Below are 15,237 nucleotides of genomic sequence, written 5' to 3'. Positions count from 1 at the left end.
GACACTGAAAAGAAATAAATTTATTAAGTACAAAATAAATACTGTAGTACAGGGGTGTCAAAAACTTTTGGGGGCCAAAAACAAACTTTAAAGTAAGACAGCAAAATTATTCCGCCAGAGTAAACACATAACTTCTAAAAGTTATTTCGCGGGCCGCACTAAAACTCGTGGAGGCCGCATGTTTGAAACCCCTGCTGTAGAAAACGTTTTAAGGGGCTGTGTAATTAACAAGTTCTTCAATGCATTAACCGTGTTTTAGTCTACTTCTTGAGCGTTTTACAAACAGAACACTGCAACACGTATCACGTACGTACAATGCGAAGTCAATATTGATGATTTAAAATTCACCCTAATGATTTATTTTCCTGCGAAGTTTACTTTGCGCCAACGGTGGCTTTGAAACGCCACCTACCTCTCGCAACACACAACTAAATGATCGAAAAAACATCCCTAGCTCCTGTTTTCTACACGCCAGCGCAGCAGTGACTACTCCTAATCCTGGTTTCTGATTGGTCGAAATCCTCCGCATTGCGGAAGAATGCTTCGTTCTGTTGAAAAAATCACGGAAGCGCTAACCGATGGCATATTGTTTCCTCCGAGAGCCGGTAACTATTGTTCGGCAGCGCGTACGATTCATACCGGTGATGACAGCCTTATAGCTCCGCCTACACCTGCTGCGTCCAGTATTATGTATGCCATGCAATAATAGCAACATTATAATGTTCCTTCACAGTGCAAATCAGCAGTTACAAAACCTATAAAGGCATGTTAATTTCCTTCATATTACAAACCAGGTCTTTGAAAACATGTAAAGGCTTGTTTATTCACAAGGATAACTTCCTATGTAAAGGTGCAGTGAAAGTGGGCACAGCAATTGTTAAAACTAATGTTTTTATTAACTATACCTTTTAAGTCCATGTCAAATGTTTTTTTTATATTGCAAACATCGACAGGTGCCCTACCAATAGTGCTCCTCTAAAATACGCAAGCTACGCATACGCAATCTGCTTATAAAACGTATGCAACTTTAAAAATGTTGACGGTTAGGGATTTTAGGGTCTGGGTGAGGGTTGATAATAAAATTAACTATATAATTTAGTTTCAGATGCCCAGTTTAGGCTTAATATTCACATGTGTGTTAAGAGTGGTACTAAATACCGTATCGTGTCGCATATTAACACTTTTAAGCCCAAAAAGTTATCTCAGATTAAATTCTATAGTTATTTTTATTATAAACCCTTACATAGACCATAATAGCCCTAACCGTCAACATCTTAGTTAGTTTTTTTTGTAGATTGCGTATGGATTGCGTAGATTGCGTAGATTGCGTAGATTGCGTAGATTGCGTAGATTGCGTAGATTGCGTAGATTGCGTATTTTAGAGTAGCCCCTACCAATACGACTTTTAACGCTAGCAAAAGCCATAAACCCCATACAACCTGCGGCGGGCAGGAGGAAATGCAGCTTATTAAACAAAGGGTTGTGTTGAAGTTGAACACAATAGCCGTACAACAATGCTGTCACACACGGCTATTAAGCTTTTAGTATTTTTCCAGCCCAACTAATGACTTACAAACATTTAGCAAAAACGTTTTGTTTACGTCGCGGCTGCCAGTACATATTTTTTAGTATAAATGTTCACGGTCGTAAGTTGTGCAACCCTGGTTTAAATGTATTGTGCTTGTCATTTTAATGCAGTGCTATAGCGGGCCAATCCAACGGTTTTGTTTCCGAGCAGAACAATGCACATTGGCATCAACTTTTGTCATTAGAAAGGAAAAACGACGCTTCTTTATCCAGATGTATAATAAAACCTCTGGAAGAGCAATACTTATATGTAGACCCAAGGCCGGCAAACTTTTGATGCTAATTGTTAAATGATGACCTGTAAAAAACCTGGTGGTTGTAAATTGACAGCAGCCTAAAAATTTACTAGTACTGCAGTTGCGGGACGATTCCGGTTTAGTGACATAATCTCGTTAGGCCTGTTGTTAACAATGGATTCTGAAAAAACACACACACGCGCACACAAAGACTGAACAATTTCACACAATGCATGCGTTTGGAAACGCTACATATTTGCATGTCAAATTAAACAGTTCAATTTTGTTGGAAAAAAACTGTGCACAAAATTTGTAAACTTTTGAAGCAAGAAAAAAGCAGAAATAGAAATCTGGACAAAGAGGGCGCTATTAAGCTTAGTGGCTAATTAAGGAAGTAATGTGTCAGGTCATATTTCTGCTCAACGGCTGCCAATCGTTTTGGGCGAAAATTCCTGCTCACAAAACATTTCTATTAAAGCATCTAACAAAAGATACGTTGTGATAATTAATTTTTTTATAGAACAAGTCTACCATATAGATACAGCAAACCGGATTCGGTTATTCCGGATCTTCGAACAATTCGGACAAAGCTTTAGATACAAATGGTTTGTAATGTGGCAAAGCTTTAACCAATCAACATCCGTTAATCCGGATCTTCGACTAATCTGGACATTTTTTTGATCCAAACTGTTCCGGATTATGTTTACTGCTGTATAAGCATCTATTGTGCACAAACTGTTAGCAACGTTTGGCGATAACAAGGAAGTGATAACAACGCTGCGGAAAAGTTGCGATTACATTCGTTATATTCTAGATCATAAAATTGAGTTGAGTTGGCGAAGATATTTTTTTTACTCTTGTATCGTGAGATATTCTGATTGACTCGTCGATGGTTCAATTGTCATGTTGCAGCTCGAAGGCACTCTGGATTCTATAAAGAATATTGAAACATAATTTACTCATGTCGTTAGGATTGGGCAAATTTTGGCACAATTTATTTAAATGGCAACTTTATCACTGGCCAAAAAACATGGTGAACGTGATTTGTTTAAAAATCTCCGACACATAACGCATTGAGATGTAGTTGCAGTGCGATTAAATCAATTTAGGTGTGACCTTTATTGTTTTGCGCTTCTTAACGTTTCAACTCATCATTTGAATAAGCAAATGAGCAACTTTCGCCTATGTCGATTAATATATAGTGTTTTACTGTATTTTATCTGCTCATTAGGTAAACAACTAATACAAAACATGCGTATCCAGGTATAAAGCGAAATGATGTACATAATACGGATTGTTAGTCATAGGTGCCTACCTCGGCCATTATGATCTGGTTTTGGGGGCCTTGCGTTTGAACGGAGTGTCTGTAAACAAACATAAGTTTATTTTGCACCAGCAGGTCATCATTGTATTGTTGCGCAATTAATATCAGGTAAACGAGGAGGCGAGGGTTTAAACCTTATTACAAACTATCTGTAGAAAAGATCTAAGCTAAAATAAATATGTTTATGGAACTGCAATCTGCAATTTGATCAAATAATTTTTGTTAAAATAGTGGTGAAAAACCAACGCTTTTACAATGCCTGAAAAAACATATAATGTTGATCGTTTAACTACAATAAACGTTCTACACAGTACTCGTTGTGGCTGCAATTTTATTTATTTTTTGATTTGTTTCTTGAAAATTGCAAGTTCCGTATTTTGAACCAACCCTAAAAAACAGTCTTTCAGAAATGTACTAATGTATTACGATATTCACATCGACAATGTACCACTGTTAGTGGCCTGACTATGAGTTTCAATTAGCCAACATTATTCTCCAAATATGTAAAAAGCAATGACAAGAAGATTTTTTAGGTGTTTGGAAATTAAGTTTAAAATGTTTTATGACCGGTATGAGCTATACCAGCAGTTCTCAATCTGGGGTCCGCGGTCTTTTAGGGGTCCGTGAGCAGTTTTGGAAGGACCACAAAAAGATTGAATTAGCTTTATAATCTTATTTGGCGTCAGTTTGTGGCACTGAATAAGTTTAAATCAAAGTAGAATTGAGAATCGACTGTCTCCATTGCTTAACAATAGCCTTTATTGCATGAAAACTAACAAAAATGCAATCGTAATGTTTTTTGTCTTGTCTGTGATGTCACAACTTGTCTTTGGATCATTGTTTTTTCCCATAACTGCTGATTTTTTGCATAACTAGCTCAAATACTGCAATCAACATTCGTTTTTCTGAAATACACATTCAGGTTTAAGGACCACGAGCCCTCAAAATAATAGCAAAAAGACTGTTTAAAAAAATAATAAAAAAGTTTAAGAACCACTGAGCTAAACGATATTGTTTTCGTCATTTTTGTGTGTTTTTGTTTTGGTTGAAACACAAAGCATTTTCGATTCGTTTTTATGTGAAATCTATAACTTACGTGAGATGGTCCAATTGCCGACAATTCAATATAGCCATCCTCACCTGAGGAAAAGCCGAGAGTCAATTACATTATTGCGCAGAACAAACAAACGTTTTTTTTTAAGTCCATGCACCTGTGCATATGCGATTACTCCCGAAATATTTTTTTGAGATAAAGTGGTTTAATATTTTGAAATTATTCAAAAAGCTCTGAACCGCGTGTTTTTTTACCTGAAACTTTGCGAGTTATCAACGTGAAAGCTATAGCTTACTTTTACTTACATATGAAAACATTGACATTGTCTCGAAAGTTTTCGTATTCTGGAGTTTCCTGCGAAATGCAAAATTCGGTGTTTTATGTAAGCTAAAACGCAAGTGAAATAAAAAAAAACCACAGTCAAAAATGGCTATTTATGTCATGGTTGACACAATTAAATTGGATGTGTCAGTTAAAGTCAGTAAAAGAAAAAAATTCGACGGTGATATTAGCAGCTGGCCTGGCTGCAAAATCGTAAATCCAAACGAAATGTGAGTACTATGCCATTGTATCAACCACACATTTAGGGGTTTTCGTAAAAATAAATGACAAAGGAGATACCACCGTTTTGGTTGCAGATGGCTTGGTTGATACAGCATTATTAGGTTCTTCATACACTCCATGTGTACTTGTCGAATCTACGAAGATAAAGCATCGTATGTCTTTAATCACCTTCATATGAGATTTCTTAAATACGCAATCTACAGATGAAACTTATTAAAATGCTGGCGGTTGAGGCTGTTGAGTTTGGTGTAAGGGTTTGTATTACAATCGCACGGGAGTCATCTTTTTCACGGTTATTATGAAAAATAACACGCAAGGGTAGTTTGGTCCCCCCCTGCAACGGCATTATAAATCAACCCTAAAAAAACCTTTATGGCTCAATATTTTTACACGCGTTAACATGCGGTATGATGCGCTGTTTATAATATCACCCCCAACAATGTAGAGGAAGCAACATATAAAGTGCTTAGATTTGGAGACTAAAAAAAGTTGTATTTAAAACCTGAACATTGTTTGCTCAGTAGATAGATTGCGCAGAATGTTTTAGAGAAGCCCACAAAACGACAGTAATCCTACTCAATTTAGTCCAAAATTACTTCTTGATCTGATGTTTCAAACTCGGAAATGACGAACTTACAGCACACTATTGTATTTTCACCTGTTCTGATTTTCTTGCATCTTTGAATCAATTTGCAGCAAATTAGTAACACAGTAAGAAGTGCAATCCACCCTGTAAGCGACACCACTGCTATCATGAACGTACTGTTGTTGAATGTCACTTTAGAAGTGGCGTTGGAACAGTTTGACGAGGTTTCCATTATTATACAGTTAATCCATAGTTCAGCCCTGGCAGTGATTTAAAGCTTATAAAAACAGGTGTATATGAACGAATTTCTTATCGCAGAAGAAACAAATGTAATTGCACAATAGCGTTCAAGCCGTAATGTGCAGATATAGCAGTTTTTACACCGTAAATCGTTCTACAAAATTATAAATCGTATAAATCTTTCATAAAAATGTACTGCACTTTGGTGTCATGTTAATACCAGCTTACACAGAAACAGCTTTCTTTTTATTATAGACCTGGTCTTAAACAAGTTTGCTAGAGAGCTTATGCGTAGTAAATAACTCTTAAAGTTTGTTTTTTATTTGAGTACAGTCCAAGTTTTCAAGTTCTTTCCCTTTAAACATTCGATTTTCAGTTTCTGTCAAGTTTCAAAATCTCCAGATTGAGAGCATTCAAATTGCACTTGCTATTCATTGCAATACGACATGCAAATCATATTTAAATAGTTCTAAGTCTCTCTCATTGTGGAAAGGTCTATTCTTTTTGGCACTATATGTCTAATAATAGCTAGCCAGGAAATAATGCAAAACAGACCAGTTTGATAGTGAGGTTAACGAAGCAGTTTGTATAATAACTATTTGCATACACTTCTCCACTTTTGATAATATGTGCATGTTGTAAATTACATGAACTTCCTCTAAATAGGCACCATTCTGCATAAAACTTTTCTTTGTTTGTTCATATTGTCCACATAGCACAAATTAATGTTCTATTGCTGTGTTTAACAGTTTTGAACACACTAAAACCAAGACGCTTGGCGGACCGTTGAAGAATTTGGACATAACACATAAGCACCCTGTACAGCACTGAACCACTGTGAGCAACATCAGATGTGTAATACACTTACTGATTTTTTTTGTCTAAATGTTCAATGAATACCTATTCGAAACAATATTCCTGTAGAATCGTAATTGCCACTTTCTCTGAAAATCTAGGAATGATATCTTATCTCTTTTTAGTTTAAAGTTCCACTGGGTTTTAGTATGGTTGCCTTACCTATCAGTGCAAGAATCTTTTAAGCATTAAATTTAAACTGATATAATTTATGAAATAAGCTATTGCTGCCAGGCATAATGTATGACCAAGTATTGCTCATCCAGCAGTTTTATTGTAAACAATCGACATTTCGACGTCCTGATATAATTTAGTCCATTTTTTTTCCGTTTTCTACGTAATAAACAGTGTTATACAAAAACTTAAAATCCAATTGTGAAACTTCTATACTTTTCCTTTCTACAAGAAAACACTGACCCAAAACAACGTCTTGCCATAAACAGCTTTTATTTTCCGATTATAGTTTACAGTTTGTAGCAGTGCAGCATCAGCACACAATATCTGCCACATGACAAGTATATGTTGATAAACATTTCTAAGGATCGAAGTCTACAACTGCAAGGTTATCAAGGAAATCGAAGACTCCGTTAGTGTTGGCGTCACCAAACATTGAACCGAGGAAGTACTTGCATCCGGAAGTGACGCCTGTTCCGCATGCAATTTCACTGAGATCTGGATTCAAAAAAGGATTTTGTTGTATTTTGTTGTAGTATGGTCGGTTTAGTTCTTGCAGTGAAACAAGAAAGTTAAAAAAACTCTACACTAGTTACACACAATCATGAAACTGCTTCAAAACCGACTAGGTTGCGAAATCGTCAATGTGAAAACAAACGCTAGGATTCAAAATCGCAGCAGCCACCCTCGGGCATGTAGCCTATTGCTGATTGAAAGCAACATTAGCAACTTTTCACCGGGAATTTAAGAATTAAAGTTTTGCTATGGTACTAAGTGATCTAGACTATTGAAACAGTTTAGCTATTTTAAAATAATGTCTAAAAACGGGTTTCGTCCCTAAACAACCTTATATATACTGCAGGCGTTTTTGAAACTGAAATTTTATCGCGGACCGGCCTTCAAAAAACTACAAATATTTAGCAATGAAAACGCCTAAATTGGTTTATCATCCCCAGGATACATGGGCAAATTGTTTTAAAGCATTTAATATATAAAAGTATACGGCCCGGTAACGAAGGCCGCGGCCCGGCGCTTGCCGATCACTGGTTTAAAACAATGCGAAAATTAAAACCTAATTTTGCGACCGGCTGATTTGGTTTATTGCCTGCAATGGGCCTGGCGTACTATGATTTATATGTGAGTGTACCGTGAATGACGAATCGTGAGTTTGTTCATCCACAATTAACAGACAAAACAACAAAAGACTTACATTCCGAGTTTGCCTGATAATCGGTGTCATTGCTTGGTAAAGCTGATACGGTTAAGATCCTAAAGTCGGGATTGCTTGTTCGAAAATTTTCTGTCAAAAGTTTCCCAATATCTGCATAAAAACTTCATTAAGTTTCATGCATGGACATTTAAGCACTACGTTAATTATGGAACTAAAAACAGCACAACAATGCAAATGGTACAAGCGCCAAATAAGTTCCAGAGCCTGACTATCAGTATACAAAAGGGGAAAATATATTAAATTATTTGCAAAGAATCATTATTAGTTGGTTAAATAGAAACAAATTTTTTTTCTGTTTCAAAGAAGTGCCAATTAACCGAATCCTAATTATAATTTATTTATTACTGCTACACCGAGAAATGTTACTAGTTGGCAGTTTGGATTGCATAATTGTACCACGCATAATGCTTGTAAACTTGGACTATATTGCTTAAAGCTACTCATGGATCACGATTCCTATAATAGCCAATAAATAATAGATCAAAATTCGTCTATGCTGAAATTTAAGGCAATTTGAAGTGATGTACTGACACAATATCTCCAAAAATACCAATCTTACTCAAATTTAAAGCATTGGTTTAAAGGTCTTATATTTACAATCAGGACACAATATTCTTACACAACGCGACGTTATCTGATCCCACGATATTCTCGCTGAAGATAATAGTGTAATTTGCATCGGCCTCCGCACCCACAGAGTATTGGTGATCAATTGCACACGCGAAGAGAAGCGAAAGGGACCAGGAATTACATGCATATTCCATCATGTGTAACTAAAAAGATTGATCAGATGTGCTTTTTGTAAAGCACAATAATTTTGGAGTGAATTTTCTTACATTAGTTATTGTGCATCTTTTACCGGAGCAAAGTGACATGTATTGCACAAACAATGTCTTTTAGTTTCATTTATTCAACAAAGAATATCAAGACTATGTGCTTGTTTGGTTACTTTGGTTATACTATGTACAAATACAGCCATGTTGCTTTAAATATAACACTACTGATTCCTACCGATGTATTATAGTCAGTTTCATTGAAAGTCATCACAACATCTAAAAAACCGTTGCATTCTGTACAAGGTCCCGAATGCTGATGGATTGCAAACAAACTGTTGCTGTTTTTCGAAAGCCAATCACCGAGTCTGTAAATCACAGAGTTGAATATTTATTAACTAAGTTATAAGAAATGAAACTATTTTGTTCATGAAAAACATGCCTCTAATTTTTTCCAGATAAATCCAACCGATTTTACCCATATCCTGTGTACCTTGATGCATGAAAATAAAAAAAACTGGATTTTGTCTGTATTTTTTACAAAGCCACACTCTCACAAACATGGCATACAATTAAACTATTTAACAATAAAAAAAAGCTAGACCAGCGTTCCGTAACCGGGGCGCAATAGCTCTCAGGGGTGCCACAAACCTTTCCCTGCAATAGTGACACACACAAGTATACAGACACGTGAAAAAGCAGAAACTTTCGCACCTCTATGTAGTGAAACTGACTAACTGAACATTCCATGGTGTTAAGTGAGGCATTGTCCTTTGTGTCCCAACCGTATTGTTATTTGTAATGCACAAAATTTGTCATTATTTATTGGTGAGCAGGGAGGCACAGCTTTGGGGGTTAAAGGCCACAAACTATTAAAGGTTGAAGCAAACAACATTAATATTAACAATAATATTTGTTCTAAACTTTAAACTGTTTTGTGTGGTTAGTTTGGTTCAATTTATCTTGGTAGAGGACAAAAGTTAAACAAAGCAAAACATGAGTTTATCTTACGCTATGAATCTGTCTATTTCATCCAAGTAAATGGGGAAGTTTGTACGGGTGAGCACACCACCAGCAGTCTGCATATGCGGGGCGAGTGAGCTTAAACTTAGTTCTTTTTCAACACATTGGTCCAGTTCCTTATTGCCATCGAAAATCGCGAGTAACTTGGCTACAGAAAACAACAAAAATATATGTCAAAGATAAGCACTCGTATTCAGTGTATAGCAATGTTTTGTATCGAAAAACTTTAAAAAATACCCATGCTACTGGAGCACTGGCATTCGAACCTATTTACAGATAAACAAAAATTGTAAAAGATAATATACTTGTAATTAAGTTTATTACCGTTTTTCCATTTTTTTTTTATTTTTGCAAATTTCGTATAGGACTGTGTTCCCGTTAAACATTGCAAGAAATTTTCCTATAAAATCAAACAAAACAAAAAAACAAAACAGAATCAGTCTCCCAGGTAAAATGTCGGTTATCATTTTGCTCTTGGAGAAAAAAAGGTGAAACATACTTTGGTAAGGGCAATGTAATGTAACATTAACATGACAATGACGTGCTAAGATTACCAAACACGAACAGAGAGTAGTCGTATAGTGAGGGTTAACTTCGTTTTTCGAAACAGACAAACTGCGTATCGTTCGTATGTGGAGCATTTAGTCTAACTCTAAAGCATGCAGGGTGCACAACCTGCATCTATGTAGCTAAACACTGCTGATGGCACAAACGAACTCACAATAAAAAATCGTACATTGATATAGCTTTGTTCTTATTTGTCGTTTTAACCTGACGTAATGGTTGTTTGTGTGCTTGTAGGTGCATGATGTTCAAAAATTTAGGCTGAGTGTAGGCAAGTTTTTAATTTAGGCTCATTGGAAAAACATTAGCAGCCTGATGTTTCTGTTATGCTGCCTCGCATAAAAACTATTGGCGATCCTTAACATAGCTCACTATAAAAATAATACGAAGAACTAGCAACGTGTACAGACCTAATTCTGCCCAAGCTATTTTCGACTGTAAACAACCGATTACTTACGAGATATACATGAGACTTCTGTTACAGTGGAGTACATCCATTGTCCGTTGCCAATACACTCGTTGGTGTCATCGGTTCCTGATTTTATGTATCCTAAATTGCAAAAGTACTGGATCGTCGTTCCAACAGGATTGGACGTGTTGGAAGTGATAAAGTCTCCTCCTGTCAGCAGCGGTGTAGTCGGACAAGCTGTTGTTGGATAAATGTAAAACGTTACTACTGGTCGCAATACACACCAGCAAGGAAATCGCTCATCTAAAATCACCAAACTTTTTTATTGACAATTTGGGATACGATTTGCAATGAAACGGGATATGCGTTGAACCTGAAATCAGTTGGAAATGTTGCAGCATCAGTTTTCTCAGATTAACGCAGCAATAACAACTTAATACAGTAAAAACATTTTTTGCACAAGGATATGCCTCTTAAGTTACTACTGTTATGTACAATCCTTTACTAATAGAACTTGTTAAGTATAAAGCATACGTGAAACTTCATCAACACATGTGGGAAGGTTTTCTGCCGTTATGCTCCAATTTCCGCTTGATTCACATATGGACATGGATTCTCCTACTATATTTCCGATAATGCAACGGTATTCAATCTGTGTGCCTTCAGTGGTTGCCTCAGGATGAGCCACAAGTACTAAATCTCCATTTGTAGGAGGTGAACCGCAGTCTGCCAACAATATTGCCATTGTTAAAATATGGAATAGTTGTTTGTAGTTGAAAAACTAAAATGTGAATCACGTAGTTACTTGACTGTTTACTTTTTATACCACATAGCAAGGATACAAAAAATTTCATACGGCGAAACAACGCAGATAATTGAGGAAGCTTTGATTTCTTTTCGACAATTGGGAAAATACTATGAGGCCAGGTGTTCCCGTTTGGTACATATTAATAGTCTACCGAAGTTATGTAACAAAAAAACAGTGTTATTTGTGTGTTTGCAAACATCATGCTAGCATGATAGCTACCGGGTCGCTACAAAAAACATTTTGAGAAAAGCATCAAACAAACAGATTTATTTACTTGTTTACTGTGGTCACGGACGTTAAACTTACCTGCAGTACAGGTTGGGAATTCCACTCCAGCCCAAGATCCATTTTCGAGGCATGATAGCGAGGTTGCACCTTGAAGAGTTGCTAAGCCGCTACACGCGAATTCTACAGGCTGACCAAAGTAAAGTGGCTCGTTATGAGTAACTTCAAGTAGCTCATCGAAAGCTGGGAAGGGGTCACACTCTGCAAAGCAAGATTTGTGTGGAGTCAATACTAGGGGTGTTCAAAGAAGAATATCGAATGCTTTGACAGATTTGAACCCACTTTTACCGTTTATATCGGGTATTTGGAACCGATTTGAATGTGTGGCTTTATCGTTTGCAAAAATATAAACACACATTTATACGTCCACGCCCGGTCAAAAACGGGTATGCGGGTTGAACTGGAAGCATAATTAGCGATTAGCACGTTACGCTTGTTTGTTATGCATTAGTGATTACGCTGATGCAATTCTGTATGCAACTTCTCGTCAGAATTTTATTGTTTTCCGACTTTGACAACAAAAAACAGTCAACGGTTATGGCTTTAGACAGCATTAAGAAGCATGGCATTGTCTGTTAATATCGGAAAAACAGTGAGCAAATGTCAAAAATATATGCAGTTTGGGTCTTCTTAGACCCAGATACACATAATAATATAATGAGTAAAGCTGTGGAAAGTTCAACTTTTGTGCTGCAGAAGCACAGGTAGTTTAATAGGTATTTGAAAACTAACCACTCTATGTCCCACTTTGTTTGGGTGTCTGTTTTTGCAGTTGTTTCAAGTTAACAAACATTATGTGTTTGTGCACTAGGGAGTCTAAGTCAGTCCTCTACCATCAAACCAAATTACCTCACCAGACTGACAAAATAGTTACTCCTGTAGAAGGCAACAACCGCCACTAATTAAAATTGTTATGAGTTAATTTTTTCCAGTTGTGATAATTTATCTGTGTCTTTGTACAATTTGGGGCATTTCGTTTTACTGCAGTTGAGAAAGTTTTTCCCAGTGGTTTTTTCTTTGTTTTGGTTGTTTCTTTTTTCATATTAAATTAAAAATGTGTTTTATAATGTAATAAACTGATTTGCATTCATCAATGATTGAACAGCCAAAATGACATACGAATTGGATTTGATATTCTAGATTCGAAACAATTATTCTAGAATAGGCTACCCAAATATTCGATTTTGCGCATCCCAAGTCAATACTATATATCCAACTAGTCGTTTGGGCTAGAAAGTTTAGGGCGTACAATACCATTGTTTGTTGACTTCAAACCAACTAAAAAACTACATCATATAAACAGTGTTAATCTGAATAACCAATGTAGTTTAATTACACACGACGCAAGCCTGAAAAAAACATAACCGTACGTAAGCGTATGAGACCGATTATTATCGGACACACGTATGTAAATGTAACAAAAGCAACTGCCGCATCGCACCGTTATACCGTTGTCATGCACGGTTCCACTTGGCGTATTTACACCGTTGGGGTCCGTTGGTAGATTAGCACAATTTAATCTCACACAAAAATACCGCTTTAAAAGTGAAGTGCAAGTGTTTTAGCGCAATATTTGTTAACACGAAAGTTGTAAAAACAAAAAATGTTAATCACTTATAAAGGCATCGTCAGTTCTCGTCAGTTTAAATTTACAAACAAAGAAGGACAATTAGAACTAGTGCAAAAGCCAAAAGAAAAGTAGATAAAGAAGTTGGAAAAGTAGATAATTGCACTAGACTTATATCAGGTATAACCATTTTGATCTGCTTAGCGCATTTGCTAAAAAAAACTTTATATCTGCTTATCGCAAGAAAACCCATATAGATCTGCTTACGCATTTGCTAACCCAAATTCTACGCTAGGCACAAAGTATGCGAATCATGACATAATAAATGCTTTTTTTGTCACTTGACATTACAAACGAAACCGGAATTTGAATAATTTTAAACAGCCTTGTTTGAATCAAACAATCTTTTAGCTCTCTTCATGCAAAAATAAACTAACAAGATTTGGGGAAGGAAAAGGAGCATTAGTGGTTTAACCCCTTTTGTAGATATTTTACAGGATTAAAATAAACCTGGTTGTGAACATATCGGTCCTTCCGCCTCCAGCCAAACATCATCACCCAAACACAGATTGTCGCTGTAACCGATAAGATTTCCATTTTCGCAAGTGTAGTTGACTTGTTGTCCTTGTACGTATGGACCAGAGGGATCTACGCTCACACCATCGCCGGCCGGGGGTGTAGTGCAATCTATTACACACAAAAAAACTTTATTCTTCTTTGTTTCGGCAAAACACTCTTGTGGTGTGTTCTTTTAATGTTTTTGTTGTGTGTTTACAGCTTTAAAATCACCAATTGATTTCTCTTTACTCTTTCTCTTTATAACCTTGGTTGAAAACCCTTCTTGCAATAATGGCAGGTAAAAAAGAAACAAATACTAGGTAAAACAGTCGAAGTGCAAGTAGTTGTGTTTGCAAGGTTGTTGGTTCTAATCCTGTCTTGGTCAAGGTGTTTCCCTAGGCAAGAAACAAAAGCGGCATTGATCTGACCTAGCTGGACCCTAACTAAATTGAAATCACCACTTTCTAAGTCGAGAAAATCAAAATGAATGATTCAACAGCTTTGCAATGTCGGACTTACATCTATCGATTAGGACTCTATGTTTTAAGTGCAGTTAATTATTGTGGCTTGTAAATTAGGGCGAGTAAACAGGCGGCTAAAAACAGATTTCACATCTCAAACTAAAGACAAGACTTACTAGTGCACTTGTTGCATGATTTACGACAATACTCCAAATTGTCAGCCTCGTAGTCTCGGTGGTCGCAGTAGTTGAAATTCACATTAACCGAGCAATCTTGTTGGTCTGCACAATCTGCAAATTGCAACGTTTATTAATCTGCAATTTTTTGTATTGTTTTTTATATATTTTTTTGTACTGACTGTTGCTGCCATTTTTACTACATAGGTAATGGTTGCTTTTCAAGCAGTTATATTTACACAGTCAGCTAATTTTCATTCAAGGCGCTTTAATTAGGGTGCAGTGAAATGCAAAGAAACATATTTGTTGTTAAGAACGGAGGGGTAAGTAGGTTCCGAATTTTTTAAGTCGGGTTTATTTAGGGTTCTTCAGTTTAATTAAAACTAGGTTGATTTAAGCATAAATTCACCCTTGACCAAATGTTTGTTAATAAATTTCGCATTCCGGTCTAATTTGGGCATTTATCATAACATTTTGGTTTCGGAGTTTGCTCATCAAAACGCAATGTTTTTCTAACTGCAGTAATGAACTGCGTTTAAGCATTTGAAATACAAACCCTGGTAACAAACTGGAGCAGGATACAACCATGTCCCATCCAAACACGTGTTAGTGTCGAAACGTTTCAGCAAACGTCGATCGTTGCATGCATAGGTGACGCTGCTGCCTGTGGCGTAATCTCGGTTTTCTGGGTTAATACCTTCGCTTGTAATCATCGGAGGGGGACCGCATGCATCAGCTTTGTAATACGCGTAAATGTTAAAT

General features: G+C 36.5%; 1 protein-coding gene across 1 annotated transcript; it reads right to left on the bottom strand.

Annotated features, from left to right (window-relative positions):
- Positions 1 to 6,876: 6,876 nt before the first annotated feature.
- LOC145214794 (uncharacterized) lies at positions 6,877 to 13,284 on the bottom strand. Its single transcript, XM_080083398.1, has 8 exons — positions 11,735 to 13,284; positions 11,155 to 11,346; positions 10,669 to 10,857; positions 9,636 to 9,795; positions 8,863 to 8,992; positions 8,471 to 8,624; positions 7,831 to 7,941; positions 6,877 to 7,118 (listed from the first exon to the last, which is right to left on the bottom strand). The coding sequence occupies exons 2-8, from the start codon at positions 11,228 to 11,230 to the stop codon at positions 6,982 to 6,984; spliced, it is 957 nt and encodes a 318-aa protein (XP_079939524.1). The 5' UTR covers positions 11,231 to 11,346; positions 11,735 to 13,284; the 3' UTR covers positions 6,877 to 6,981.
- Positions 13,285 to 15,237: the final 1,953 nt, after the last annotated feature.

The sequence above is a fragment of the Phallusia mammillata genome, chromosome 2 (genome assembly GCF_965637545.1).
Source record: "Phallusia mammillata chromosome 2, kaPhaMamm4.hap1.1, whole genome shotgun sequence".
NCBI classification, from domain to species: Eukaryota; Metazoa; Chordata; class Ascidiacea; order Phlebobranchia; family Ascidiidae; genus Phallusia; species Phallusia mammillata.
The sequence above is the reverse complement of the archived record's forward strand: the minus strand, read 5'-3'. Positions and strand labels throughout refer to the sequence as shown.